The sequence below is a fragment of the Pseudophryne corroboree genome, chromosome 5 (assembly GCF_028390025.1).
Source record: "Pseudophryne corroboree isolate aPseCor3 chromosome 5, aPseCor3.hap2, whole genome shotgun sequence".
Taxonomy (NCBI): Eukaryota; Metazoa; Chordata; class Amphibia; order Anura; family Myobatrachidae; genus Pseudophryne; species Pseudophryne corroboree.
This window is the reverse complement of record NC_086448.1, coordinates 491966778-491994222: the sequence shown is the minus strand read 5'-3', so window position 1 is coordinate 491994222 and position 27445 is coordinate 491966778. Positions and strand designations below refer to the sequence as shown.

General features: G+C 45.5%; 1 protein-coding gene across 2 annotated transcripts in view; it reads left to right on the top strand.

Annotated features, from left to right (window-relative positions):
* DROSHA (drosha ribonuclease III) overlaps nt 1-27445 on the top strand; it is a 604359-nt gene that overhangs the window by 198819 nt on the left and 378095 nt on the right. For both annotated transcript variants that reach the window (XM_063922973.1, XM_063922974.1), the window contains 3 exons: nt 9627-9796; nt 16182-16306; nt 24996-25095. In XM_063922973.1, the coding sequence (XP_063779043.1) occupies nt 9627-9796; nt 16182-16306; nt 24996-25095 (395 nt within the window). The remainder of the gene's footprint in view (nt 1-9626; nt 9797-16181; nt 16307-24995; nt 25096-27445) is intronic.

Here is a 27445-nt window from a genome sequence, read left to right as displayed (position 1 = left end):
CAACTAAAATGGTGCATGGCCTACATCACAAAACTTACCCGGAAAGGATAAAAGATCTTAACATGTATAGTATGGAGGAGAGAAGGGAAAGGGGAGACATGATGGAAACTTTCAAATATATCAAAGGTTTTAACAAAGTTCAGGATGGAAACATTTTTCAAAGGAAAAGAAGTACTAGAACTCGAGGACATAAACTGAAACTGGAGGGTGGCAGGTTCAGGGTAAAATTTAAGGAAAAATTATTTCACAGAAAGGGTAGTGGATAAGTGGAATAGCCTCCCATCAGAGGTGGTAGAGGCTAAGACTGTGGAGCAGTTTAAACATGCTTGGGATAGGCATGTGAATATCCTTACAAGGAATTAAGGTTCAAAGAGGGTTGCGATTACCTAAAGGATAAAAAAAAAATGGGCAGACTAGATGGGCCAAGTGGTTCTTATCTGCCGTCAAATTCTATGTTTCTATGTTTCTATTCCCACTCTATGGGTGTCTAAGACACCCACGAGTGGGAATAGCCCTGGTGCCCCCGGAATTCCGGCTGTCGGCATTGTCTGCTGTCGAGAATTTGTCATCTGTATCCTGATCACCGGGATTTTAACTACAACCCTGTCGGACAAGGCTATCTTACAGATGTGTCCTCTCGCATCCTTACTGCAGTCATACTAAACACTCTTGAAATCGCACCATACAGTGGCTGGATTTAGTAGCGCCAAGCATCTGTTTTGTGTTTTATTCTGTGAACATGCATCTTAGGCACAAAGTAATGTAACGGGTCACCCAAGCAGCTTCTGCTGATTAGAATTATATACAGCATGCCTATATTATGTGCATAATTGCGGCTCTATCAGCATCTGAAATGCCACGTTACAGTGTTTTAACTTGAGTGTTTACAGACTTGTAGCGCACGGAGCAAAGATGTAAGAGAACACATCTGTATAAACTCACTGCACTTTATATAAGCAGTAAGTATTTAGAAACCATTGTATTGCCATGGGTAAAATATTATTTGACAAAAAATAATAATAATTGTATTTTCTCTGACGTCCTAGTGGATGCTGGGACTCCGTAAGGACCATGGGGAATAGCGGCTCCGCAGGAGACAGGGCACAAAATAAAAGCTTAAGGATCAGGTGGTGTGCACTGGCTCCTCCCCCTATGACCCTCCTCCAAGCCTCAGTTAGATTTTTGTGCCCGGCCGAGAAGGGTGCAATCTAGGTGGCTCTCCTGAGCTGCTTAGAATAAAAGTTTAGTTTAGGTTTTTTTATTTTCAGTGAGTCCTGCTGGCAACAGGCTCACTGCATCGTGGGACTAAGGGGAGAAGAAACGGACTCACCTGAGTGCAGAGTGGATCGGGTTTCTTAGGCTACTGGACATTAGCTCCAGAGGGACGATCACAGGTTCAGCCTGGATGGGTCACCGGAGCCGCGCCGCCGTCCCCCTTACAGAGCCAGAAGAGACGAAGAGGTCCGGTGAAATCGGCGGCAGAAGACATCCTGTCTTCAGTCTAAGGTAGCGCACAGCACCGCAGCTGTGCGCCATTGCTCTCAGCACACTTCACACTCCGGTCACTGAGGGTGCAGGGCGCTGGGGGGGAGCGCCCTGAGACGCAATATAACAGTATATACCTTAGGTGGCAAAAAGAATACATCACATATAGCTCCTGGGCTATATGGATGTATTTTAACCCCTGCCATTTTTTACACAAAAAAGCGGGAGATAAGGACGTCGTGAAGGGGCGGAGCCTATCTCCTCAGCACACAAGCGCCATTTTCCCTCACAGCTCCGCTGGAAGGACGGCTCCCTGACTCTCCCCTGCAGTCCTGCTTCAGAATCAGGGTAAAAAAGAGAAGGGGGGGCATTTTTGGCAGCAAATAACGATAATAACAGCAGCTATAAGGGAATAACACTTATATAAGGTTATCCCTGTATATATATATAGCGCTGGGTGTGTGCTGGCAGACTCTCCCTCTGTCTCTCCAAAGGGCTAAGTGGGGTCCTGTCCTCTATCAGAGCATTCCCGGGGTGTGTGCTGTGTGTCGGTACGCGTGTGTCGACATGTATGAGGAGGAAAATGATGTGGAGGCGGAGCAGTTGCCTGTGTTGGTGATGTCACCCCCTAGGGAGTCGACACCTGACTGGATGATTGTATTTAAACAATTAAGTGATAATGTCAGCAATTTGCAAAAAACTGTTGACGACATGAGACAGACGGCAAATCAATTAGTGCCTGTCCAGGCGTCTCAGACACCGTCAGGGGCGCTAAAACGCCCGTTACCTCAGTGGGTCGACACAGACCCTGACACAGATACTGAGTCTAGTGTCGACGGTGACGAGACAAACGTAATGTCCAGTAGGGCCACACGTTACATGATCACGGCAATGAAAGAGGCATTGAACCTTTCTGACACTACAAGTACCACAAAGAAGGGTATTATGTGGGGTGTGAAAAAACTACCAATAGTTTTTCCTGAGTCAGAGGAAATAAATGAGGTGTGTGATAAAGCGTGGGTTTCCCCCGATAAAAAACAGCTAATTTCTAAAAAATTATTAGCATTATATCCCTTCCCGCCAGAGGTTAGGGCGCGTTGGGAAACACCCCCTAGGGTAGATAAGGCGCTCACACGTTTATCTAAACAAGTAGCGTTACCGTCTCCTGATACGGCCACCCTCAAAGAACCAGCTGATAGAAGGCTGGAAAATATCCTAAAAAGTATATACACACATACTGGTGTTATACTGCGACCAGCAATCGCCTCAGCCTGGATGTGCAGTGCTGGAGTCGCATGGTCGGATTCCCTGACTGAGAATATTGATACCCTGGATAGGGACAATATTTTGTTAACTATAGAACATTTAAAGGATGCATTACTATATATGCGTGATGCACAGAGGGATATTTGCACCCTGGCATCAAGAGTAAGTGCTATGTCCATCTCTGCCAGAAGAGCGTTATGGACGCGACAGTGGTCAGGGGATGCGGATTCCAAACGGCACATGGAAGTATTGCCGTATAAAGGGGAGGAGTTATTTGGGGCTGGTCTATCGGACCTGGTGGCCACGGCAACGGCTGGAAAATCCACCTTTTTACCCCAGGTCACTTCACATCAGCAGAAAAAGACACCGTCTTTTCAAACTCAGTCCTTTCGTTCCCATAAGTACAAGCGAGCAAAAGGCCACTCTTTTCTGCCCCGGGGCAGAGGAAGAGGAAAAAGACTGCACCATGCAGCCGCTTCCCAGGAGCAGAAGCCCTCCCCTGCTTCTGCCAAGTCTTCAGCATGACGCTGGGGCTTTACAAGCAGACTCAGATATGGTGGGGGCCTGTCTCAAGAATTTCAACGCGCAGTGGGCTCACTCGCAAGTGGATCCCTGGATTCTACAGGTAGTATCGCAGGGGTACAAACTGGAATTCGAGGCGTTTCCCCCTCGTCGGTTCCTGAAGTCTGCTTTACCAAAGTCTCCCTCCGACAGGGAGGCAGTTTTGGAAGCCATTCACAAGCTGTATTCCCAGCAGGTGATAATCAAGGTACCCCTCCTGCAACAAGGAAAGGGGTATTATTCCACGCTGTTTGTGGTACCGAAGCCGGACGGCTCGGTGAGACCAATTTTAAATCTGAAATCCTTGAACACTTACATAAAAAGGTTCAAATTCAAGATGGAGTCACTCAGAGCAGTGATAGCGAACCTGGAAGAAGGGGACTATATGGTGTCTCTGGACATCAAAGATGCTTATCTCCACGTCCCAATATACCCTTCTCACCAAGGGTACCTCAGGTTTGTAGTACAAAACTGTCATTATCAGTTTCAGACGCTGCCGTTTGGATTGTCCACGGCACCTCGGGTCTTTACCAAGGTAATGGCCGAAATGATGATTCTTCTACGAAGAAAAGGCATTTTAATTATCCCTTACTTGGACGATCTCCTGATAAGGGCAAGATCCAGGGAACAGTTAGAAGTCGGAGTAGCACTATCTCAGGTAGTGTTACGTCAGCACGGGTGGATTCTAAATATTCCAAAATCGCAGCTGATTCCAACGACACGTCTACTGTTCCTAGGAATGATTCTGGACACAGTCCAGAAGAAGGTGTTTCTCCCGGAGGAGAAGGCCAGGGAGTTATCCGAGCTAGTCAGGAACCTCCTAAAACCAGGCCAGGTCTCAGTGCATCAGTGCACGAGGGTCCTGGGAAAAATGGTGGCTTCTTACGAAGCGATTCCATTCGGAAGATTCCATGCAAGAACGTTTCAGTGGGATCTACTGGACAAATGGTCCGGATCGCATCTGCAGATGCATCAGCGGATAACCCTGTCGCCAAGGACAAGGGTGTCTCTCCTGTGGTGGCTGCAGAGTGCTCATCTACTAGAGGGCCGCAGATTTGGCATTCAGGATTGGATCCTGGTAACCACGGATGCCAGCCTGAGAGGCTGGGGAGCAGTCACACAGGGAAGGAATTTCCAGGGCTTGTGGTCAAGCATGGAAACATCTCTTCATATAAACATTCTGGAACTAAGGGCCATTTACAATGCCCTAAGTCAAGCAAAACCTCTGCTTCAGGGTCAGGCGGTGTTGATCCAATCGGACAACATCACGTCAGTCGCCCACGTAAACAGACAGGGCGGCACGAGAAGCAGGAGGGCAATGGCAGAAGCTGCAAGGATTCTTCGCTGGGCGGAAAATCATGTGATAGCACTGTCAGCAGTGTTCATTCCGGGAGTGGACAACTGGGAAGCAGACTTCCTCAGCAGACACGACCTTCACCCGGGAGAGTGGGGACTTCACCCAGAAGTCTTCCACCTGATTGTAAACCGTTGGGAAAAACCAAAGGTGGACATGATGGCGTCACGTCTAAACAAAAAACTGGACAGATATTGCGCCAGGTCAAGGGACCCTCAGGCAATAGCAGTGGACGCTCTGGTAACGCCGTGGGTGTACCAGTCAGTGTATGTGTTCCCTCCTCTGCCTCTCATACCAAAAGTACTGAGAATCATAAGAAGGAGAGGAGTAAGAACTATACTCGTGGTTCCGGATTGGCCAAGAAGGACTTGGTACCCGGAACTTCAAGAGATGCTCACGGACGAACCGTGGCCTCTACCTCTAAGAAAGGACCTGCTACTGCAGGGGCCTTGTCTGTTCCAAGACTTACCGCGGCTGCGTTTGACGGCATGGCGGTTGAACGCCGGATCCTGAGGGAAAAAGGCATTCCAGAAGAAGTCATTCCTACTCTGGTCAAAGCCAGGAAGGACGTAACCGCAAAACATTATCACCGCATTTGGCGTAAATATGTTGCGTGGTGTGAGGCCAAGAGGGCCCCTACAGAGGAATTTCAACTGGGTCGTTTCCTTCATTTCCTGCAAACAGGACTGTCTATGGGCCTAAAATTAGGGTCCATTTAGGTTCAAATTTCGGCCCTGTCGATTTTCTTCCAGAAAGAACTGGCTTCAGTACCTGAAGTTCAGACATTTGTAAAAGGGGTGCTGCACATACAGCCTCCTTTTGTGCCTCCAGTGGCACCTTGGGATCTCAATGTGGTGTTGAGTTTTCTAAAGTCACATTGGTTTGAACCACTTTCCACTGTGGACTTAAAATATCTCACATGGAAGGTGTCGATGCTGTTAGCCTTGGCTTCAGCCAGGCGTGTGTCAGAATTGGCGGCTTTATCATATAAAAGCCCTTACTTAATTTTTCATTCTGACAGGGCGGAATTGAGGACTCGTCCTCAATTTCTACCTAAGGTGGTTTCTGCATTTCACATGAACCAACCTATTGTGGTACCTGCGGCTACCAGGGACTTAGAGGACTCTAAGTTGCTTGACGTTGTCAGGGTCTTGAAAATATATGTTTCCAGGACGGCTGGAGTCAGAAAATCTGACTCGCTGTTTATCCTGTATGCACCCAACAAGCTGGGTGCTCCTGCTTCTAAGCAGACGATTGCTCGTTGGATTTGTAGTACAATTCAGCTTGCACATTCTGTGGCAGGATTGCCACAGCCAAAATCAGTAAAAGCCCGTTCCACAAGGAAAGTGGGCTCATCTTGGGCGGCTGCCCGAGGGGTCTCGGCTTTACAACTTTACCGAGCAGCTACTTGGTCAGGGGCAAACACGTTTGCTAAATTCTACAAATTTGATACCCTGGCTGAGGAGGACCTGGAGTTCTCTCATTCGGTGCTGCAGAGTCATCCGCACTCTCCCGCCCGTTTGGGAGCTTTGGTATAATCCCCATGGTCCTTACGGAGTCCCAGCATCCACTAGGACGTCAGAGAAAATAAGATTTTACTTACCGATAAATCTATTTCTCGTAGTCCGTAGTGGATGCTGGGCGCCCATCCCTAGTGCGGATTGTCTGCAATACTTGTATATAGTTATTGTTACAAAAAATCGGGTTATTATTGTTGTGAGCCATCTTTTCAGAGGCTCCTTTGCGTTTATCATACTGTTAACTGGGTTCAGATCACAAGTTGTACGGTGTGATTGGTGTGGCTGGTATGAGTTTTACCCGGGATTCAATATCCTTCCTTATTATGTACGCTCGTCCGGGCACAGTATCCTAACTGAGGCTTGGAGGAGGGTCATAGGGGGAGGAGCCAGTGCACACCACCTGATCCTTAAGCTTTTATTTTGTGCCCTGTCTCCTGCGGAGCCGCTATTCCCCATGGTCCTTACGGAGTCCCAGCATCCACTACGGACTACGAGAAATAGATTTATCGGTAAGTAAAATCTTATTATTAAAAATATGCACTGTAAAAATTATTCACCTGCTTTCGGCGTTTTTCATCTTTTATTCTCTTAAATTATGGAGACCGAGTGTATTCAGGAATTCTTATCACTAATCAACTAACAATATCCAGTAATATCAAACTGCGAAACTGTTTTTTATTTTTCATTTTAATTAAGACAATTGGTAAAGTTGCTTTGCATACATTCTCTGCCCCCACTTGGTTTAGTTTACCAGTGTTGCACATCTAGAAGCTGCAGGTTGTGCCTGTCCTACGTAATGTAGCTTGGGCCTCGTTAGTTCAAATCAATCCACAAATTCTATTCTGACCTTAAATGCTCTTGGAGTACATGTTTTTTTTAAAGCCACTGTATGTGTGAGGCAGACCATTTATTTTTTAAGTATAGGGTCATTCAATGAAAATGGTCTTTTCATATAACATTTCTTACCAGTTTTCATGACAAGCTTTGCATCAAAATTAAAGCATATCATGTACTACACAAACAACATTAACTTTGCACAAAATAATCAAAACATGCTCAAAAAAATACAGTATATTTCACATAAAAATATTTCAAAATGTAACGTTTGTTACCATGGAATGACCCTACAGTAGATTTACCAATAGATATTTGCGTTTTACTTTATTCCATTAAACTGTCACGGTAGAGTTGTGTACAGGAGGCCGACAGTGTTGATGTTACCAGTCACTATGTTGTGAGGTCAGCATGCCGACGCCGGGATTCCGACACGAGTGAAATGCTACTTCAAGCATTTGACCTGTTTTTGTGGTTTCATTTTAAACATGCCTGTACCCTGATGTAAGCATGGTACATATGCTGCTAGTGCCAACCAGTACCCATCCGATTTGCAAATTTGCATATGCCCATGAATGTGTTTTGTTTTTTTCTTGGTATATATTTATGGGACACTATTTCTGTCAACCTAGCCTCATCACCATTTCCAAAGAGGGGAATGCTAAATTCCTGCACAGGGTCAGTTGTGAGTGATAATCCAGCATGGCGGGCCACATCCTTTTCTATGCATGGCCACAATCTACAGCGGCTATACCTTAGAGTGTTCAAACATTCAGGTAGAACACGTTCAGGAGGTGTATTCTTCATACGCATCACTACAGCCAGTCTGAAGCTCTATTCCGCTTGCTGCACACAGTCTTCCAAGCATTCACTTGCAACCTCCAGCTCAGTCCTGTATTGTTGTTATACAGTATTTGTTTTTATATTTTGTATAGCTTTCAGCACTTCTTTAAAAGATGTGTTGATTTCCGTATAATTGTCTGATGCATTGATCAAATGTACTGCTCTAGTCTCTTTGAAGTTAAAGTTAGAAATATGTAAAAAAAAGAAAAAAAATGTCACTTGTTTAACAAGCCATTGTCTCCAGTACCTTTTTACTCTAGGGAAATGAGCTGCAAATTGAACTTTGGAGTTTGTTACATGAGGGAAGCAGTCACACACATATTATGTGTAGCGTATAACAGCATAGCACGGATACAGCTTATATTTGTAGATGCTCAAGAAAGCTAGCTGGTGGTTAGAGAAGCTGTTTTCCCCGCAAATAGGGCAGTGGGAGATAAGACAGAAGCATGGCAGTCATGGAGAAAGCACTGTGCAGATAATCGGATAGGGAAACTGCAATCAGTGCTCCCCACTGACTGCAAACAGTGTTCTGCTTTAGGAGACTAACATACATATGTTATCAATTTGATACTGCAATCATATTACAGTAATTCATGGGCACTCAGCTACTGTGTGTGTGTGTGTGTGTGTGTGTGTGTGTGTTTCTATAACTAAAACTGATAATTTGCTGCTTTGAGGGACCATATGCTAAAGTAAATGCAGCCACAAATTTGATGGAATAGATCTTGCTGTGAAATGTTGTAGTGCATTGTGTAAACCTAGGTTGTGTTGCCAGTCAGTAGAATAGCCTGACAGATTTACACAAAGAAGCACACTCTCAAATGGCATTTTCAGATCTTTAAACACAAAACTGCTGTCAAAATGTTGTCTTCATTGCACACATACAGATGTGTCCACATACATCTTTGCTATATCCCGCCATGTATGGCACAGTTTTGTATGCCATAGACTCAGAGATTTAGCCATGCCTTGTGATTTTTCTTAATTTGCTTCTTTAATATGTTACTTTATACATATTCTATTATGGCAAACAAAAATGTTAAAATTCATCCACTCGCTACTCGTGAAAAACAGCTTAGCCGTGCTTTGCATGTTGTGCCAAATTTGTAAAAAAGCAAAGATGTAAGTGGACACATCTGTAGAGCATGTTTCTATGCGGTGCAGCCTTTGTGATGGTCTGGCCCTGTTGATTTCCAAATATATTGACTACATGCTGAAAAGTTTTACTTTTATTATAGAAACAAAAGCTTTACTCCTAATGGCTACATTTTTACAGTTGGCCCATGAAAATGAATATGTAATAATGCGTGTTTTGTGTATTTTTTCCCTAGGGCTAAATGCGTTCTAAAACTCACAGTGCTGCAACTGCACTTGCTTTGGCCCCATAGTCGATAATGTGTAAAAATCATTTTTATTGTCCTCCCAGCATAAGTATTATTGGTCTGTAGAATATTTAGTGGCCAGTGCATTTCTAAAGAATATGTTTTTATATTCATTTCTAACACTTCCAAAGTGCTGGTCTATGCAATAATGGCCAGTAACCCTTAAAATTAAGTGCTAATATATGTATATTGTTACCTTAAAAGTACATGCGGTTATGTTAATGTATTCATTGTTGTGTGCTATATCAAGTGTTAGCTAGCTAGGCGAATCAGCTGCATAACTAGGCTTTGAGTTGATTGCATAATCATTTATGATTCGCCATTCTGCACGCCTTTCTAGCTCTGTAAGTAGTAGGTAATGACGCATTCTATACATTGCAGATGGAGGTAAAGAAGTCCTTTCCATGCACCAGGTATTATTATACCTGCTACGAAGTAACAAGGCTTTAGTTCCCGAAGAGGAGATTGCAAACATGCTCCAATGGGAGGAGCTAGAGTGGCAGAAGTATGCAGAAGAATGCAAAGGAATGATCGTCACCAACCCTGAAATGGTGCGTTATCTGACCATGGCTTCCGGCTGCCTGCTCAACCCACATGGAAATGAAATAGCATATGCTGTCATTTTAATAAGTTATTTTCCTAACAAGCGCATTTCTAAATAAAGCCAAAGATTTCTCATTCCTGCACAATAATTAACACTGCACAGGGCGTATGCGAGAAATATATATGATCTATAATATGAATATCATAGGAACACCAGCATTAGATATGCTAAATTATTCAGGATCTATGCAGCGTTCTATAATGTGTTTGTTTAAACCTCTCAACTCACTCACTGTTTTCTTTTGGGGTTTTTTTTTTTGGGGGGGGGGGGTTGTAAAATGTTATTGCTTTTGTAGGAGATGAGCTGCTGGTTGTTCTTTTTTTATATTTATTATGATTATAACATTCTACTTTAATACTCAGGAGAGGCAAAACACAGTATTTCTCTATCGTCCTAGTGGATGCTGGGGTTCCTGAAAGGACCATGGGGAATAGCGGCTCCGCAGGAGACAGGGCACAAAAAGTAAAGCTTTCCGATCAGGTGGTGTGCACTGGCTCCTCCCCCTATGACCCTCCTCCAAGCCTCAGTTAGATTTTTGTGCCCGGCCGAGAAGGGTGCAATCTAGGTGGCTCTCCTAAAGAGCTGCTTAGAGAAAGTTTAGCTTAGGTTTTTTATTTTACAGTGAGTCCTGCTGGCAACAGGATCACTGCAACGAGGGACTTAGGGGAGAAGAAGTGAACTCACCTGCGTGCAGGATGGATTGGCTTCTTGGCTACTGGACATCAGCTCCAGAGGGACGATCACAGGTACAGCCTGGATGGTCACCGGAGCCTCGCCGCCGGCCCCCTTGCAGATGCTGAAACATGAAGAGGTCCAGAATCGGCGGCAGAAGACTCCTCAGTCTTCTAAAGGTAGCGCACAGCACTGCAGCTGTGCGCCATTTTCCTCTCAGCACACTTCACACGGCAGTCACTGAGGGTGCAGGGCGCTGGGAGGGGAGCGCCCTGGGAGGCAAATGAAAACCTATTTGGCTAAAAAATACCTCACATATAGCCTCCGGGGGCTATATGGAGATATTTAACCCCTGCCAGAATACACTAAAGAGCGGGAGACGAGCCCGCCGGAAAAGGGGCGGGGCCTATCTCCTCAGCACACAGCGCCATTTTCCTTACACAGCTCCGCTGGTCAGGACGGCTCCCAGGTCTCTCCCCTGCACTGCACTACAGAAACAGGGTAAAACAAGAGAGGGGGGGGCAAAATAGTGGCAAAAATTATATTATAAAAGCAGCTATACAGGGAGCACTTATTATAAGGCTATCCCTGTCATATATAGCGCTTTTGGTGTGTGCTGGCAAACTCTCCCTCTGTCTCCCCAAAGGGCTAGTGGGGTCCTGTCTTCGTTAAGAGCATTCCCTGTGTGTCTGCTGTGTGTCGGTACGTGTGTGTCGACATGTATGAGGACGATATTGGTGTGGAGGCGGAGCAATTGCCAAATATGGGGATGTCACCTCCTAGGGGGTCGACACCAGAATGGATGCCTTTATTTATGGAATTACGGGATAGTGTCAACACGCTAAAGCAGTCGTTTGACGACATGAGACGGCCGGACAATCAGTTAGTGCCTGTCCAGGCGCCTCAAACACCGTCAGGGGCTGTAAAACGCCCTTTGCCTCAGTCGGTCGACACAGACCCAGACACAGGCACTGATTCCAGTGGCGACGGTGACGAATCAACCGTATTTTCCAGTAGGGCCACACGTTATATGATTTTGGCAATGAAGGAGGCGTTACATTTAGCTGATACTACAGGTACCATTAAACAGGGTATTATGTGGGGTGTGAAAAAACTACCTATAGTTTTTCCTGAATCAGAAGAACTAAATGATGTATGTGATGAAGCGTGGGTTGCCCCCGATAAAAAGATGCTAATTTCAAAGAAGTTATTAGCTTTATACCCTTTCCCGTCAGAGGTTAGGGCGCGCTGGGAAACACCTCCTAGGGTGGACAAGGCGCTCACACGCTTATCTAAACAAGTGGCGTTACCCTCTCCTGAGACGGCCGCACTTAAAGATCCAGCAGATAGGAGGATGGAAAATATCCAAAAAAAGTATATACACACATACAGGTGTTATACTACGACCAGCTATAGCGACAGCCTGGATGTGCAGTGCTGGAGTAGCTTGGTCAGAGTCCCTGATTGAAAATATTGATACCCTGGATAGGGACAATGTTTTACTGTCTTTAGAGCAAATAAAGGATGCATTTCTTTATATGCGTGATGCACAGAGGGATATCTGCACACTGGCATCACGGGTAAGTGCTATGTCCATTTCGGCCACAGGCGATGCGGACTCAAAACGGCATATGGAAGTTTTGCCGTATAAAGGGGAGGAGTTATTTGGAGTCGGTCTATCAGATTTGGTGGCCACGGCTACAGCCGGGAAATCCACCTTTTTACCTCAAGCTACTCCCCAACAGAAAAAGACACCGACTTTTCAACCGCAGCCCTTTCGTTCCTTTAAAAACAAGAGAGCAAAGGGATATTCATATCTGCCACGAGGCAGAGGAAGGGGGAAGAGACACCAACAGGCAGCTCCTTCCCAGGAACAGAAGCCCTCCCCCGCTTCTACAAAAGCCTCAGCATGACGCTGGGGCTTCTCAAGCGGACTCGGGGGCGGTGGGCGGTCGTCTCAAGAATTTCAGCGCGCAGTGGGCTCACTCGCAGGTAGATCCCTGGATCCTGCAGATAATATCTCAGGGGTACAGGTTGGAACTAGAGACAGATCCGCCTCGCCGTTTCCTGAAGTCTGCTTTACGAACGTCCCCCTCCGAAAGGGAGACGGTTTTGGAAGCCATTCACAAGCTGTACTCTCAGCAGGTGATAGTCAAGGTACCTCTTCTACAACAGGGAAAGGGGTATTATTCCACTCTATTTGTGGTACCGAAGCCGGACGGCTCGGTAAGACCTATTCTAAATCTGAAGTCCTTGAACCTGTACATAAAGAAGTTCAAGTTCAAAATGGAGTCACTCAGAGCAGTGATAGCGAACCTGGAAGAAGGGGACTTTATGGTGTCCTTGGACATCAAGGATGCGTACCTCCACGTTCCAATTTACCCCTCACACCAGGGGTACCTCAGGTTCGTTGTACAAAACTGTCACTATCCGTTTCAGACGCTGCCGTTCGGATTGTCCACGGCACCTCGGGTCTTTACAAAGGTAATGGCCGAGATGATGATTCTTCTTCGAAGAAAAGGCGTATTAATTATCCCATACTTGGACGATCTCCTAATAAGGGCAAGGTCCAGAGAACAGCTAGAGAGGGGATTAGCACTGTCTCAAGAAGTGCTAAAACAGCACGGCTGGATTCTGAATATTCCAAAATCCCAGTTAATGCCGACAACTCGTCTGCTGTTCCTAGGGATGATTCTGGACACGGTTCAGAAAAAGGTTTTTCTCCCGGAGGAAAAAGCCAAGGAGTTATCCGAGCTTGTCAGGAACCTCCTAAAACCAGGAAAGGTGTCTGTACATCAATGCACAAGAGTCCTGGGAAAAATGGTGGCTTCTTACGAAGCAATTCCATTCGGCAGATTCCATGCACGAATTTTCCAGAGGGATCTGTTGGACAAATGGTCAGGGTCGCATCTTCAGATGCACCAGCGGATAACCCTGTCTCCAAGGACAAGGGTATCTCTTCTGTGGTGGTTGCAGAGTGCTCATCTATTGGAGGGCCGCAGATTCGGCATACAGGATTGGATCCTGGTGACCACGGACGCCAGCCTGAGAGGCTGGGGAGCAGTCACACAAGGAAGAAACTTCCAGGGAGTGTGGACGAGCCTGGAAACGTCTCTTCACATAAACATTCTGGAACTAAGAGCAATCTACAATGCTCTAAGCCAGGCAGAACCTCTGCTTCAAGGAAAACCGGTGTTGATCCAGTCGGACAACATCACGGCAGTCGCCCATGTAAACAGACAGGGCGGCACAAGAAGCAGGAGTGCAATGGCAGAAGCTGCAAGGATTCTTCGCTGGGCAGAGAATCATGTGATAGCACTGTCAGCAGTGTTCATCCCGGGAGTGGACAACTGGGAAGCAGACTTCCTCAGCAGACACGACCTTCACCCGGGAGAGTGGGGACTTCATCCGGAAGTCTTCCACATGCTGGTAACCCGTTGGGAAAGACCAATGGTGGACATGATGGCGTCTCGCCTCAACAAAAAACTGGACAGGTATTGCGCCAGGTCAAGAGATCCGCAGGCAATAGCTGTGGACGCGCTGGTAACGCCTTGGGTGTACCAGTCGGTGTATGTGTTTCCTCCTCTGCCTCTCATACCAAAAGTATTGAGAATTATACGGCAAAGAGGCGTAAGAACGATACTAGTGGTTCCGGATTGGCCAAGAAGGACTTGGTACCCGGAACTTCAAGAGATGATCACGGAAGATCCGTGGCCTCTACCTCTAAGGAGGGACTTGCTTCAGCAGGGTCCCTGTCTGTTTCAAGACTTACCGCGGCTGCGTTTGACGGCATGGCGGTTGAACGCCGGATCCTAAAGGAAAAAGGCATGCCGGAAGAAGTCATTCCTACTTTGATTAAAGCAAGGAAGGAAGTAACCGTGCAACACTATCACCGCATTTGGCGAAGATATGTTGCGTGGTGCGAGGATCGGAGTGCTCCGACGGAGGAATTTCAACTGGGTCGATTCCTACATTTCCTGCAATCAGGATTGTCTATGGGTCTCAAATTGGGATCTATTAAGGTTCAAATTTCGGCCCTGTCGATTTTCTTTCAAAAAGAATTGGCTTCAGTTCCTGAAGTCCAGACTTTTGTTAAGGGAGTGCTGCATATACAGCCTCCTGTGGTGCCTCCAGTGGCACCGTGGGATCTCAATGTGGTTTTGGAATTTCTAAAATCTCATTGGTTTGAACCACTAAAAAAGGTGGATTTAAAATATCTCACATGGAAAGTGACCATGTTACTAGCCCTGGCTTCGGCCAGGAGAGTGTCAGAACTGGCAGCTTTATCTTACAAAAGCCCATATCTGATTTTCCATTCGGACAGGGCAGAACTGCGGACTCGTCCGCATTTTCTCCCTAAGGTGGTGTCAGCATTTCATCTGAACCAGCCTATTGTAGTGCCTGCGGCTACAAGTGACTTGGAGGACTCCAAGTTACTGGACGTTGTCAGAGCATTAAAAATATATATTGCAAGGACAGCTGGAGTCAGAAAATCTGACTCGTTGTTTATATTGTATGCACCCAACAAGATGGGTGCTCCTGCGTCTAAGCAGACGATTGCTCGTTGGATCTGTAGCACAATCCAACTTGCACATTCTGTGGCAGGCCTGCCACAGCCTAAATCTGTAAAGGCCCACTCCACAAGGAAGGTGGGCTCATCTTGGGCGGCTGCCCGAGGGGTCTCGGCATTACAACTTTGCCGAGCAGCTACGTGGTCAGGGGAGAACACGTTTGTAAAATTTTACAAATTTGATACTCTGGCTAAGGAGGACCTGGAGTTCTCTCATTCGGTGCTGCAGAGTCATCCGCACTCTCCCGCCCGTTTGGGAGCTTTGGTATAATCCCCATGGTCCTTTCAGGAACCCCAGCATCCACTAGGACGATAGAGAAAATAAGAATTTACTTACCGATAATTCTATTTCTCGGAGTCCGTAGTGGATGCTGGGCGCCCATCCCAAGTGCGGATTATCTGCAATAATTGTACATAGTTATTGTTAACTAATTCGGGTTATTGTTTAGGAAGCCATCTTTCAGAGGCTCCTCTGTTATCATACTGTTAACTGGGTTTGATCACAAGTTGTACGGTGTGATTGGTGTGGCTGGTATGAGTCTTACCCGGGATTCAAAATTCCTCCCTTATTGTGTACGCTCGTCCGGGCACAGTACCTAACTGAGGCTTGGAGGAGGGTCATAGGGGGAGGAGCCAGTGCACACCACCTGATCGGAAAGCTTTACTTTTTGTGCCCTGTCTCCTGCGGAGCCGCTATTCCCCATGGTCCTTTCAGGAACCCCAGCATCCACTACGGACTCCGAGAAATAGAATTATCGGTAAGTAAATTCTTATTTTTACTTTTTAAGTATGGTAAGATATACAATGTATTAATGCTGCAATTTTAGTATACTGTAGTTATCATTCACCAGTCTCATCCACATAGAAGTAAGTCCTTAACAAAGACTTCCATTTATTTCCTCTGCACCTGGCTAATTTTGGTGACTCCCTACACCTGTATTGTATTGTGCTTGACATTAAAGAATGGCTTCCTGGGGCTCCTTTGTGCCAGTTATAGAGCATTGCTGACAGGCAGAGAACTCCTGCACCGCTCTGACACGCTAAGTCATTTTCTGTTTGATTTATGCCAAACTGTTATTTTATTTTGTAGAAACCTAGCTCTGTTCGGATTGACCAGCTTGACAGAGAGCAGTTTAACCCAGAAGTGATTACTTTTCCCATTATAGTCCATTTTGGTATAAGACCTGCCCAGCTCAGTTATGCTGGAGACCCACAGTAAGTATCTCTCTTCTCCTGCATATCATGTTGGATCATTTTAAGAAGCAAATGTCTTCTATGCCTCTTACAACCACCACTGCAGGCGTCACATGTTCTGCAACACGTCAATGAGTGCAGCCAAACTTTATTATAATTATACGCATGTCTGTGTGTGTGTGTGTGTGTGTGTGTGTGTGTGTGTGTGTGTGTGCGTGTGTGTATATATATATATATATATATATATATATGTGTAATTATAAAATAACATTTGTTAGAATAAAATAAAACTGCTCTCCTATTCATCTGACTTCTACATTAGTCTTCTAGTGGGGAACATACATGGACGCACATGGATTTTATCACTTACTACTAATAAAATTGTATCACAGAAAATATTGATGTGTTTAGTTACTATGATGTTTGAGAGCCGGACCATACGAACTGAACTGATCAATATGACTTATCCCTTTTTATTATGGCGTATAGAGCAAATCTTTATGGATTCATCCTTTTAACTGGCTGCGAAGAGCATGCCTGGCTTCAGTATTAAATGTGATTATGTAGCCAGCTCACATTATTATGTATTTTAGTGTTGTAGCTTATGTGGTTAGGTTTTCCAGTAAATACAGTTGTTGCTTAGAGTGCATGAAGAGAAAGTGAATGGGCATTGAAATAACTAGTTTAGCGACCAACTACACTCACCTGAAGGTAAACCCAGTTGTACACTTCACCAATACCAGTCATTTGTTGATTGGGATAGAATAATAACTGTGTCATTGGTACCATACCACATTGTGTTGTGATGAAGACATCCTATTTGTGCCACACAAAGAAGCTGCTCTTTACTAGTAAAACAAAATACCTTTATATCAGTGAACTGATTTGTTTATTGTGTTCCCAACCTTTTTTGCCCCTTTCAGTCTAAAGAACATCCTTAGTACTTAGTATGAGTTGAGCTTTAGATGGAAACTATTTTTAAATATTCTACATTTGGTGGCCTAGGGCACATTGATGCTCTTCTTATTCACATCAGTACACTTATTAAGATGTGACTATAGAGACGCCACAGATGTGTCTTCATACATCTAGCCTTCGTATGGCACGTGGTGGGGGATACCTGGCGTGAGTGAGCCACCAGGTTCTGTGCAACTCTGCTAGCATCGGGCATCTTTTTTTTTGTTTTGTTTTTTTTTGCCGAAAATGGGTTGTGGTCCCAACGCGATGCAGCTAGGAAGCACAAGTAGACTGTGCTGATTAATAATATTGATATGCAACACTTGTGTATTGTGTGTGATTGAGTCTGTATACAGGACACAGTAGAACTTGTATTGGAAAAAAGCTTTGCCTGCTAAATTGTAGCACTTCGTATATACAGATTCAGAGACTCAGTTGCACACAGTTATAGAAGTGTCACATATCAAATTAATCAGCACAGTATCCTGGTGCATCCTAGTCACATTGTGTTGCGACTAAGACACATTTTCAATAAAAGAAGACGCCTGACGCTAGCACAGTTGCATGGGACCTGTCCTCATACTCACACCAGGCATCTCGTGCTGCATGGCGTAGTGAGGTCAGATGTATGAGGACACATCTCTACGTGCTGTAATGCTTGGCCTATGCTGTGGTAATTAATACGATTGACAATTTTTGTCATATATACTAGGTGTGCGCTTTGCTGAATTTGGTTTTGGTTGGAATATATAAATTATATATTTACCTAAATTATATAAATTATATAATGTTGCACCTTTTGGTTTCTTATGATTCAGTGTACACAAACTTTGTTTCTCTAGCATTCATAAGGGATATTGGGGAATTAGTATGATGGGGTATAGACGGGGTCCAAAGGAGGTGGTGCACTTTAAATTTCTTCAACTGGTTGTGCTTGCTCCTCCCACAGATAGTTTAGAAAAAAGTGCCCTCAGGAGAGGATGCACACTCCAGAGAGTTTTCGTCAGTTTATTTGAAAACTTTATTATTTTTGTTATGCTGTTTGGGCAACAGCATACCTGCACCATGGGAGTTGGGGAAGGGGTGGTTACCGGTCCATTCAGGCATCAGAGCCACTTCCCCGCAGCAGGACCACCGTCCTGAGAGGTTGATGTTCAGCGGGGCACTGCGCCTTAGCTGTCACAATTGCAGCACACCCCTAACAGATGCCTGAAGGTGAGAAGAGTGGTGAGTAAAAACCGGGGGCCCCTCAAGAGAGGTCCCCTGGTTCTTGTTGCGGCGCAAAGGCAGGGGCGGCATATGGAACCCTCCCTGGGGGGGATCAGCTATAGCCCCCCTGCGTACACTGGGGGTCCCGAAAAGGACAAAAACTCTGGTGTTACGCCATGATAAAACAGCTTGCACTGTCACTGGGGCTGCTTAGCTTGGTTTTGTTGTTGCTTCCTCTGTGTCTCCCTCTCACATACAGTAATGGCAGGCTTGCTATTATATTACTTGTATGTGTATATAAGTGTTGTCTACGATAAACATGGTAAAACACCAATTATGCAGTGTATGTCACACCATATTTTCTCCCTCTACATCTGGTTCCATATCATGTGAACAATGCAGCCAGTCCTCACAACTCAGTTTGGGGGCTGGGGGGTAGAGTCAAGAGCCTTCCTGGCTAGGTGCCATAAAATCTATGATGTAAGATATGTCATCTCTGCTCACTGCTAATACTCAAAAGACTCAACAACTGCAGCATGCTGTTGCAGACCTAGCTGCAGGGGCAGATGTTCAACAGTTCCCCCTCTCTAGATCAGGGCCACAAAAACGTGGGTTACCTGTTTTACTCTCAGAATCTGATGAGGAGATACTGGAGGAGGCGGAGGACTTGGAACCTGTTACTGGGGATTCCCCTTCTGCACAAGGTATTGAGCCCCTCATTCTTGTTATACGGGGCATGTTAAAACTCCCTCTAGAGGACGCTGCAGCACAGCTGTCATTTTTCTTAACAGAACAAACTCAGTGTCACTTTCCCGGATTCTGCAGGACTGGATGACCTGTTTAAGTTAGCCTGGAAAAATCCAGATAAGAAATACCAAGTGACAAAACGATTTTTGCACACTTTCCTATTTGCTCCTGAAGGCAGAAAATTCTGGGAAGAACCCCCGGCCGTTGACGTATCAGTCTCTCGCCTATCTAAAAAGGCGGTACTACCAGCTCTGGGCTCCTTTACCATAAAGGACCCTGGGGATAGGAAAATAGAGACTACACTGAAGTCTATTTACACAGTGGCTGGTATATCACAAAGAGCGGTCATAGCGGGTTGCTGTATGATGCATGCCATTCATACGTGGGCTACTCAAATTCAAGAGGGCCTCTCGGGGGATATGTCCCTGGTCACTACGGTGACTCTCCTAAAACACATTCAAGACACTGCACGCATCCTGTGTGACTCTCTCAATGAGATAGGCAATGTTAATGCTAGGACTACTGCTATGTCTGTGCCAGCGTGGAGAGCTTTGTGGTTACGTCCGTGGATAGCGGACGCAGAGTCCAAGCGCAGTCTAGAGTCACTTACTTTTTCAGGGGATTGGCTCTTTAGGGTTGAATTGGATACGTTGATTTCTAAGGTTACTGCTGGGAAATCCACGTTTCTCCCCTATGGGGCCCCGCCGGCTAGACGTTCCTACCCGGGGCTGTCTGCCCAGTCCTTTTTGGTCTAACATATTTTGATCTAGGGCCAGAGGTGCCTCCAATGCGACTAGAGACACCAGAGGTAAGACAAGAAAACCAGCAACCGCAGGTTTTCTGGAACAGAGCACCAGTTCAGCTTCCTGTAAGGTCTCAGCATGACGATGCCCACCCACCCCGAGGGGATCTGGAGGTGGGAGCTCGACATCATCACTTTAGCCGCATCTGGGAAAACTCTTGACAGGATGTCTGGGTAAAAGACCTCATTTCTCAGGGCTACAAGCTGGAGTTCGATGGCGCTCCTCCCCAATGATTTTTCAAATCAAGCTTACCAGCTTTGGAGGATACGCGTGTTACACTGCAACAGGCCATCCTAAAGTTGGTCCAGTCCCAACTCAGTGCCACTGCAATAACAGGGAAAGGGTTACTACTACAACCTGTTCATGGTACCAAAAGCTGACGGTTCAGTAAGGCCCATTTTGAATCTAAGATCCTTAAACCCTTACCTAAAGGTTTTCAAGTTTAAGATGGAATCCTTGGGCGGGCCTGGAAGAACGGGAGTTCATGGTCTCACTGTATATAAAGGACGCCTATCTCAATATCCCGATTTGGCCACCTCACCAGGCTTACCTGAGGTTTGTAAAAAATAGGAGTAAAGCGCCACATGTGAGGGAAAACAACACCTGAAATTGAATATATTTATATGTAAAAAACACTCCCTTGTAGGTAATAGGGTGTCAGCCGTCCTCTAAGCAGTTTTACAGCATTGGTGAGATGCTGTATGGAGTTAAATGAATACAGGTAGATAGGGGTACTGGCGACCAGCTGGTGTTTTTACCTGAGGTTTGCCCTGTGAACGATCACATAGTCCAACTCCTGTCACACCACGGGTGGATCCTCAATTTACAGAAGTCCCACCTGGAGCCAACTCAGCGGCTCCTGTTCCTGGGAATGTGTTCCTCCCAGAGGACAAAGTGAGAACACTCCAGGAGATGGTCCGAGTGGTTCTACGACCTACTCGAATATCCATCCATCTTTGCATAAGATTGTTGGTAAAAAATGGTAGCCTCATACGAGGCGATCCAGTATGGAAGGTTCCATGCCAGAACATTTCAATTGGATCTCCTGAGCATGTGGTCCAGATCACATCTTCAGATGCACCGGATCATATGACTGTCATCTCAGGCCAGGATTTACCTTCTGTGGTGGTTGCAGTCCTCAAACCTACTGGAAGGTCGAAGTTTCGGGATAAAGGATTGGATCCTCATAACAGATGCAAGTCTGTGAGGATGGGGAGCTGTCACCCAGGGGGCTCAGTTCCAGGGCAGGTGGTCAGCCCACGAAGCCCTACTTCCGATCAACATTATGGAATTTCGGGCGATCTACAGTGCTCTGTTTCAGGCCTCTCCTCTACTCAGGGATCATGCGATCCAAGTTCAGTCGGACAACGCCACGGCGGTGGCGTACATAAATTGACAAGGAGGGACAAAAAGCAGGGCCTGCATGTGAGTGGTGTCAAAGATACTCCTCTGGGCAGAAAGAAATGCAAGAGCAATGTCCACAATCTTCATTCCGGGATTGGGCAACTGGGAAGCAGACTTCCTGAGTCGTCACGATCTCCACCCGGGAGAGTGGGGGCTACACCATCCAGTGTTTTAGCAGATCATCGACCGGTGGGGCTGCCCACAAATAGACATGATGGCTTCTTGACTCAACAAGACGCTTCGCTGGTATTTCTTACGAACCAGGGACCCTCAGGCACGGGCAGTGGATGTACTGGCGTCGCCTTGGCCTTACCGGCTGGTCTACCGGTTTCCTTTACGATTCCATTGATCCCAAGGGTGCTAAAGCGAATCAGGAATCAGAGTCCAGGCAATTGCTCCAGATTGTCCTCAGAGGGCGTGGTACGCGAATCTTCTGGACATGTCTGTCAAAGACCCTTGACCTCTGCCGATGAGAAGAGATCTTCTTTAACAAGCAGAACATCCTAGCTCACAAAGGCCTTTTTAAAAAGGTTATTGCTACCATGGTTCAGGCCAGGAAACCTGTGACGTCAAAACACTATCATCCTATCTGGAGAAGATATGTCTCTTGGTGCGAGGAACGCATGTATCCGCCAGCAGAGTTCCATTTGGGATGTTTCTTACATTTCCTGCAGGCTGGTGTGGATAAGGGCTTATGTCTCGGTTCCATTAAGGTCCAGATTTCAGCTCTCTCTATTTTCTAACAGAAGAAATTGTCAGTGTTGCCAGAAGTTCAGGCCTTCTTGCAAAGGGTACTCCACATCCTTTTGTGCCACCCATGGCACCCTGGGAATTGAATGCAGTGTTGGAATTTCTACAGTCCTCCTGGTTTTAACCTCTGATGACGGTAGAAGACAAGTACCTCACGTAGAAGATGGTGATGTTACTTGCCCTGACTTCAGCTAGAACTGTCTCAAAATTGGGGGCTTTAGTGTGTAAAAGTCCCTACTTGGTCTTTTACGAGGACAGAGCAGAGCTCAGAACTAGGCATCAGTTTCTGCTGAAGGTCGTCTCTGCGTTCCACTTAAATCAACCTATTGTTGTTCTGTCAGGTTCTGGCACTTCTGCTCCTCTGGTGGCATTGGATGCTTTGCGAGCCTTGAAGATCTACACCAAGAGAACAGCTCGGATCAGAAAGACGGATTCCTTGTTTGTACTCTATGATGTGCAGAAAAAGGTTTGCCCTGCTTCTAAGAAGTCCATTGCTCATTGGCTTAGGTTTGCTATCCAACAGGCCTGTGTGTCAGCAGCCTTACCTGTTCCACAGTCTCTGAAGGCCCACTCTACGAGATCAGTGGGGTCTTCCTGGGCGGCTGCCCGTGGAGTCTCGGCCTTGCAACTATGCCGAGCTGCTACCTGGTCGGTGAAGAATACCTTTGTGAAGTTTTTTACAGGTTTGATACCCTGGCCAAAGGGGATACCCAGTTTGGGCAGGCGGTGATGCAGACGTCTCCACACATTCCCACCCGTTCTGGAAGCTTTGGGACGTCCCCATCGTACTAATTCCCCAATATTCCTTATGGATGCTAGAGAAAATAGGCTTTTAATTACCTACCGGTAAATCTTTTTTTCGTAGTCTATAAGGGTTATTGGGCGCCCGCCTCAGTGCGTTGACTTTTCTGCAGGTTTTCTCTTATATGGTTACCTGTTCAGCTGTTGCTGTTTTGTTACCAGCCTTTGCTGGTCGTTTTATGTTATTGGTTTGCTGGTGTGTGAATCTCACCACTCCTTGTTCTGTTCCTTCTCTCAAGTATGTCCATTCTCCTTCGGGCACTATTTGACCTATAACTGCCTGTGGGAGGGGGCATTGAGGGGAGGAGCCAGCACACCCAGTTGAAGAAATTTAAAGTGCACCGGCTCCTTTGGACCCCGTCTATACCCCATCGTACTAATTCCCCAATATCCCTTATGGACTACGAGAACAGGATTTACCGGTAGGTAGTTAAAATCCTATTTTCTTGCACAAAATTATAAAAACATTCCAGAAAATGATCGTCATGCTATGTATATTATGTGTATGTGAAACATAAATGCATTTCTTGTTTAGACTTGGGTCCCATCCCCAAGATATATCATTATGGTATGGAACTATTCCAAAATACAGAAAAATCTCATATCTAAAACACACTGTTCCCAAGCATTATGGATATGGGAGACTCCACCTGTAGTAGTTGTGTGCACTTGCTGAGGAAAAAGTGTGATGTCCCTTTTATTCCTGCATTTCATGATCTAGAATGTAAAGAAAACATTGCTATTTATACTGATTACATACATTGAACTCCTGTTTACATATATTTGTCACTGTCTTCGTTTCAATAAAGTGTATAATGAAGATTCATGATGTTCTGCTAATTGTTTATTGAAATCTTTGAAAGACAAGAGCCTAATTATCCATGGCTAGTTAACAGCAGGAATTTTTTGTTGTAAGATATAAAGCGCAGGTTAGACTAGTATTAAATATACACACCGTAATTTAGCAAAATAAAGATAAATGGCGATGTTAGATAGGAGTAAGCTTTTGGCATGTAGAATTTCAGGCAAGGAATATATTTGCAGTTATAGTATAAGCAATGATTACTCATCTCTAGTGTAGCCACAGATGTTAGTGTTTCTCAATACTGATAATGTTTAGCTTAATTGGCTTTGCTTGACTCTGGTTTGTATAAACCTGTCAGTTCAGCTCCTTAATGCTCCCACTAAGCCTGGTCTCCCTGACCATTAGCCAGGTGAATACAAAATGCGTGGATTCCAGAACATTAAGCCCACAGCAACAGAACACTGTTATCCACATGCTTTAAATACCACAAACACAAATATTTAGCTAGGTAACTATTTCCCACTTATTTATATTGAAATAAAAAAAATTATCTTCTGGTTTATGTTAGTTGGGTGAAATGAAGAAAAGTCATGCATTCCTGTTATAAAGAATGTTCTCATGAAACTGACGTCTAGAATACAGCATCTTCTGCTATAGTAATTTATTTTTGTCAGAAAAACAGTCTCTTATGCTTCATATTAGTAGGAGGCTTATTGCTTTAACAGGAGTACCCCTAGATCTACAGGGAATATTCAATTTGGCGACAGCTTATTTTTCTTTGTTTTACTTTTAGCTTAAGGGGCTTTTTCCATGTCATTTATGGTAAAAGTTTGGCGCGATGCATAAAGCAAAATAGTTTGTATCTCGGGAAGTTGGGAATACTGTAGGGTGTCTTTTGCTTTGATGAGAATAATAAAGTTGCAGTACTTGTGAACAAATACAGTGCTTTTATAAACTTAGAATCAATGACAGGTGCTTTTCTGTAAAGTGTTCCATTTTATTACCAACAGGGTAAGGTAGCGTCAGTAGCAGGAATAAATATGGTAGCATACAATGGAAAGCTATTTGAAAGCTTTTCTGTTGTCATACTAAACATTTCATTGACCTTCAGTGGAGTGAGGTTGATGTTTGAGAGTCATAGAAAAACACTTTACACGGTTGCTGCATTCTTTTGGAAGAAACATGCTCTTCACTTTAGAAGCCATTTCCTGACCATTTATTTACCTTTCTACAGGTACCAGAAGCTATGGAAAAGTTATGTAAAGCTGCGCCATCTATTGGCTAATAGCCCCAAAGTCAAACAAGCTGATAAGCAGAAATTGGTCCAGAGGGAGGTAAGCTTTATTTTTATCCACAGAGAACAATTAATGAGGCACAGTTTAGTCTCCGTTCAGCATGATATCCAGTGCTGTCACGTAAAACCCTTAGGAATAGTTTGCAACTTACTTAAAACAGATTTCATGTGGAAAGATCTTTAAAACAAAATGCATTTGCCTTTTAAATTACTTTAAGATTTCAGCATGCACAGTTTTATGTCCAAAAGCTTCTAATATTGATCAAAATTCTGGAAATGATACAATCCTAGAGCAAAAAGTGTGTGTTTGTGGTGTCCTTTGTAATTCATAATTGTTTTATTATTTTATAGGAATTAGTACTAGTATTATTATTATTAGTAGTAGTATTGTTTTGTGGTTGTTATTATTAAGCCAGGTGCACACTAAACAATGAGAGTACCTGGTCGACAGCGCGACCGATATAACGCTATATCTACTGTGCCGTACACACTGAAGGATATATCACACGATATAGTGTTCATGGCCTCATTCCCCTGCATCTTGCAGTTGCCAGGATTGTCCCATCAGGCGTGCAGCACGCCTGACTGGACAATCCAGGAAATGAGCCACGGGAGCACCTGTTAAGCTAATACAAACTACTGGATAGGACGACATAAGGCCTACGCCTAGTGTGTACCCAGCTTTACACGACTTTGTTTATTATTTAGTATTTCTCTTACGTCCTAGAGGATGCTGGGGACTCCGTAAGGACCATGGGGTATAGACGGGCTCCGCAGGAGACATGGGCACTCTAAAGACTTTAGATGGGTGTGCACTGGCTCCTCCCTCTATGCCCCTCCTCCAGACCTCAGTTAGATCCTGTGCCCAGAGGAGACTGGATGCACTGCAGAGGAGCTCTACTGAGTTTCTCTGAAAAGACTTTTGTTAGGTTTTTTATTTTCAGGGAGCACTGCTGGCAACAGACTCCCTGCTTCGTGGGACTGAGGGGAGAGAAGCAGACCTACTTTACTGGTAGGCTCTGCTTCTTAGGCTACTGGACACCATTAGCTCCAGAGGGTCGGAACACAGGTGTCGTCCTTGCTGTTCGTCCCGGAGCTGCGCCGCCGTCCTCCTCACAGAGCCGGAAGATAGAAGCCGGGTAAGTGTAAGAAGACAACAAAGGCGGCAGAAGACTTCAGTTCTTCAGAGAGGTACCGCGCAGCGGTCGCGCTGCGCGCCACTGCTCCCACACACACACAGGCACAGCAAGGGTGCAGGGCACAAGGGGGGCGCCCTGGGCAGCAATAATTACCTCACATAACACTGGCAACATTGTTAGATACTGCAGAGGCAGTATATTATAAAACCCCCGCCAGTATAAAAAAATGAGCGGGACCGAAGCCCGCCGTTGAGGGGGCAGGGCTTGATCCTCCAGCACTAACCAGCGCCATTTTCTCCACAGCATGCTGCAGAGAAGCTGCTCTCGGACTCTCCCCTGCTGAACCAAGTAACAGGGGACAAAAAACGAGGGGGGGCACATTTATTTGGCGCAAATCATATATATAAAAAAGTGCTGTATAGGCTGGGACTGTGTTTTCAGTGTCTAGTGACGCTGGGTGTGTGCTGGCATACTCTCTGTCTGTCTCTCCAAAGGGCCTTATTGGGGGGCTGTCCCCATATTCATATATCCCAGTGTGTGTGGGGGTGTCCGTACGTGTGTGTCGACATGTCTGAAGCGGAAGGCTCGTCTAGGGAGGATGCAGAGCAGATGGTGGTGGTGTCTCCGTCGGCACAGCCGACACCTGATTGGTTGGACGTGTGGAATGTGTTAAATGCTAATGTGACTTTATTACATAAGAGATTGGACAAAGCAGAGTCCAAGGACAAAGCAGGGAGTCCATCCATGGCTTTGACTGTGTCACAAGACCCTTCAGGGTCCTATAAACGTCCCTTTTCCCAGGTAGCAGACACTGATACCGACACGGATTCTGACTCCAGTGTCGACTATGATGATGCGAGGTTGCACCCAAGAGTGGCCAAGAGTATTCAATATATGATTATTGCAATAAAAGATGTATTACGTATCACAGAGGACCCTTCTGTCCCTGACACGAGGGTCTGCATGTTTAAGGGAAAGAAACCTGAGGTAACGTTTCCCCCATCTCATGAGCTGAACGCTTTATTTGAAAAGGCTTGGGAAACTCCAAACAAGAGACTGCAGGTTCCCAAGAGAATTATTATGGCGTATCCTTTCCCCTCAAAGGACAGGTTATGGTGGAAATCCTCGCCCACGGTGGGCAAGGCCTTGACGCGCTTATCCAAAAAGGTGGCGCTACCGTCCCCGGACACGGCGGCCCTAAAGGATCCTGCGGATCGCAGGCAGAAACTACCTTAAAATCAATTTACGCGC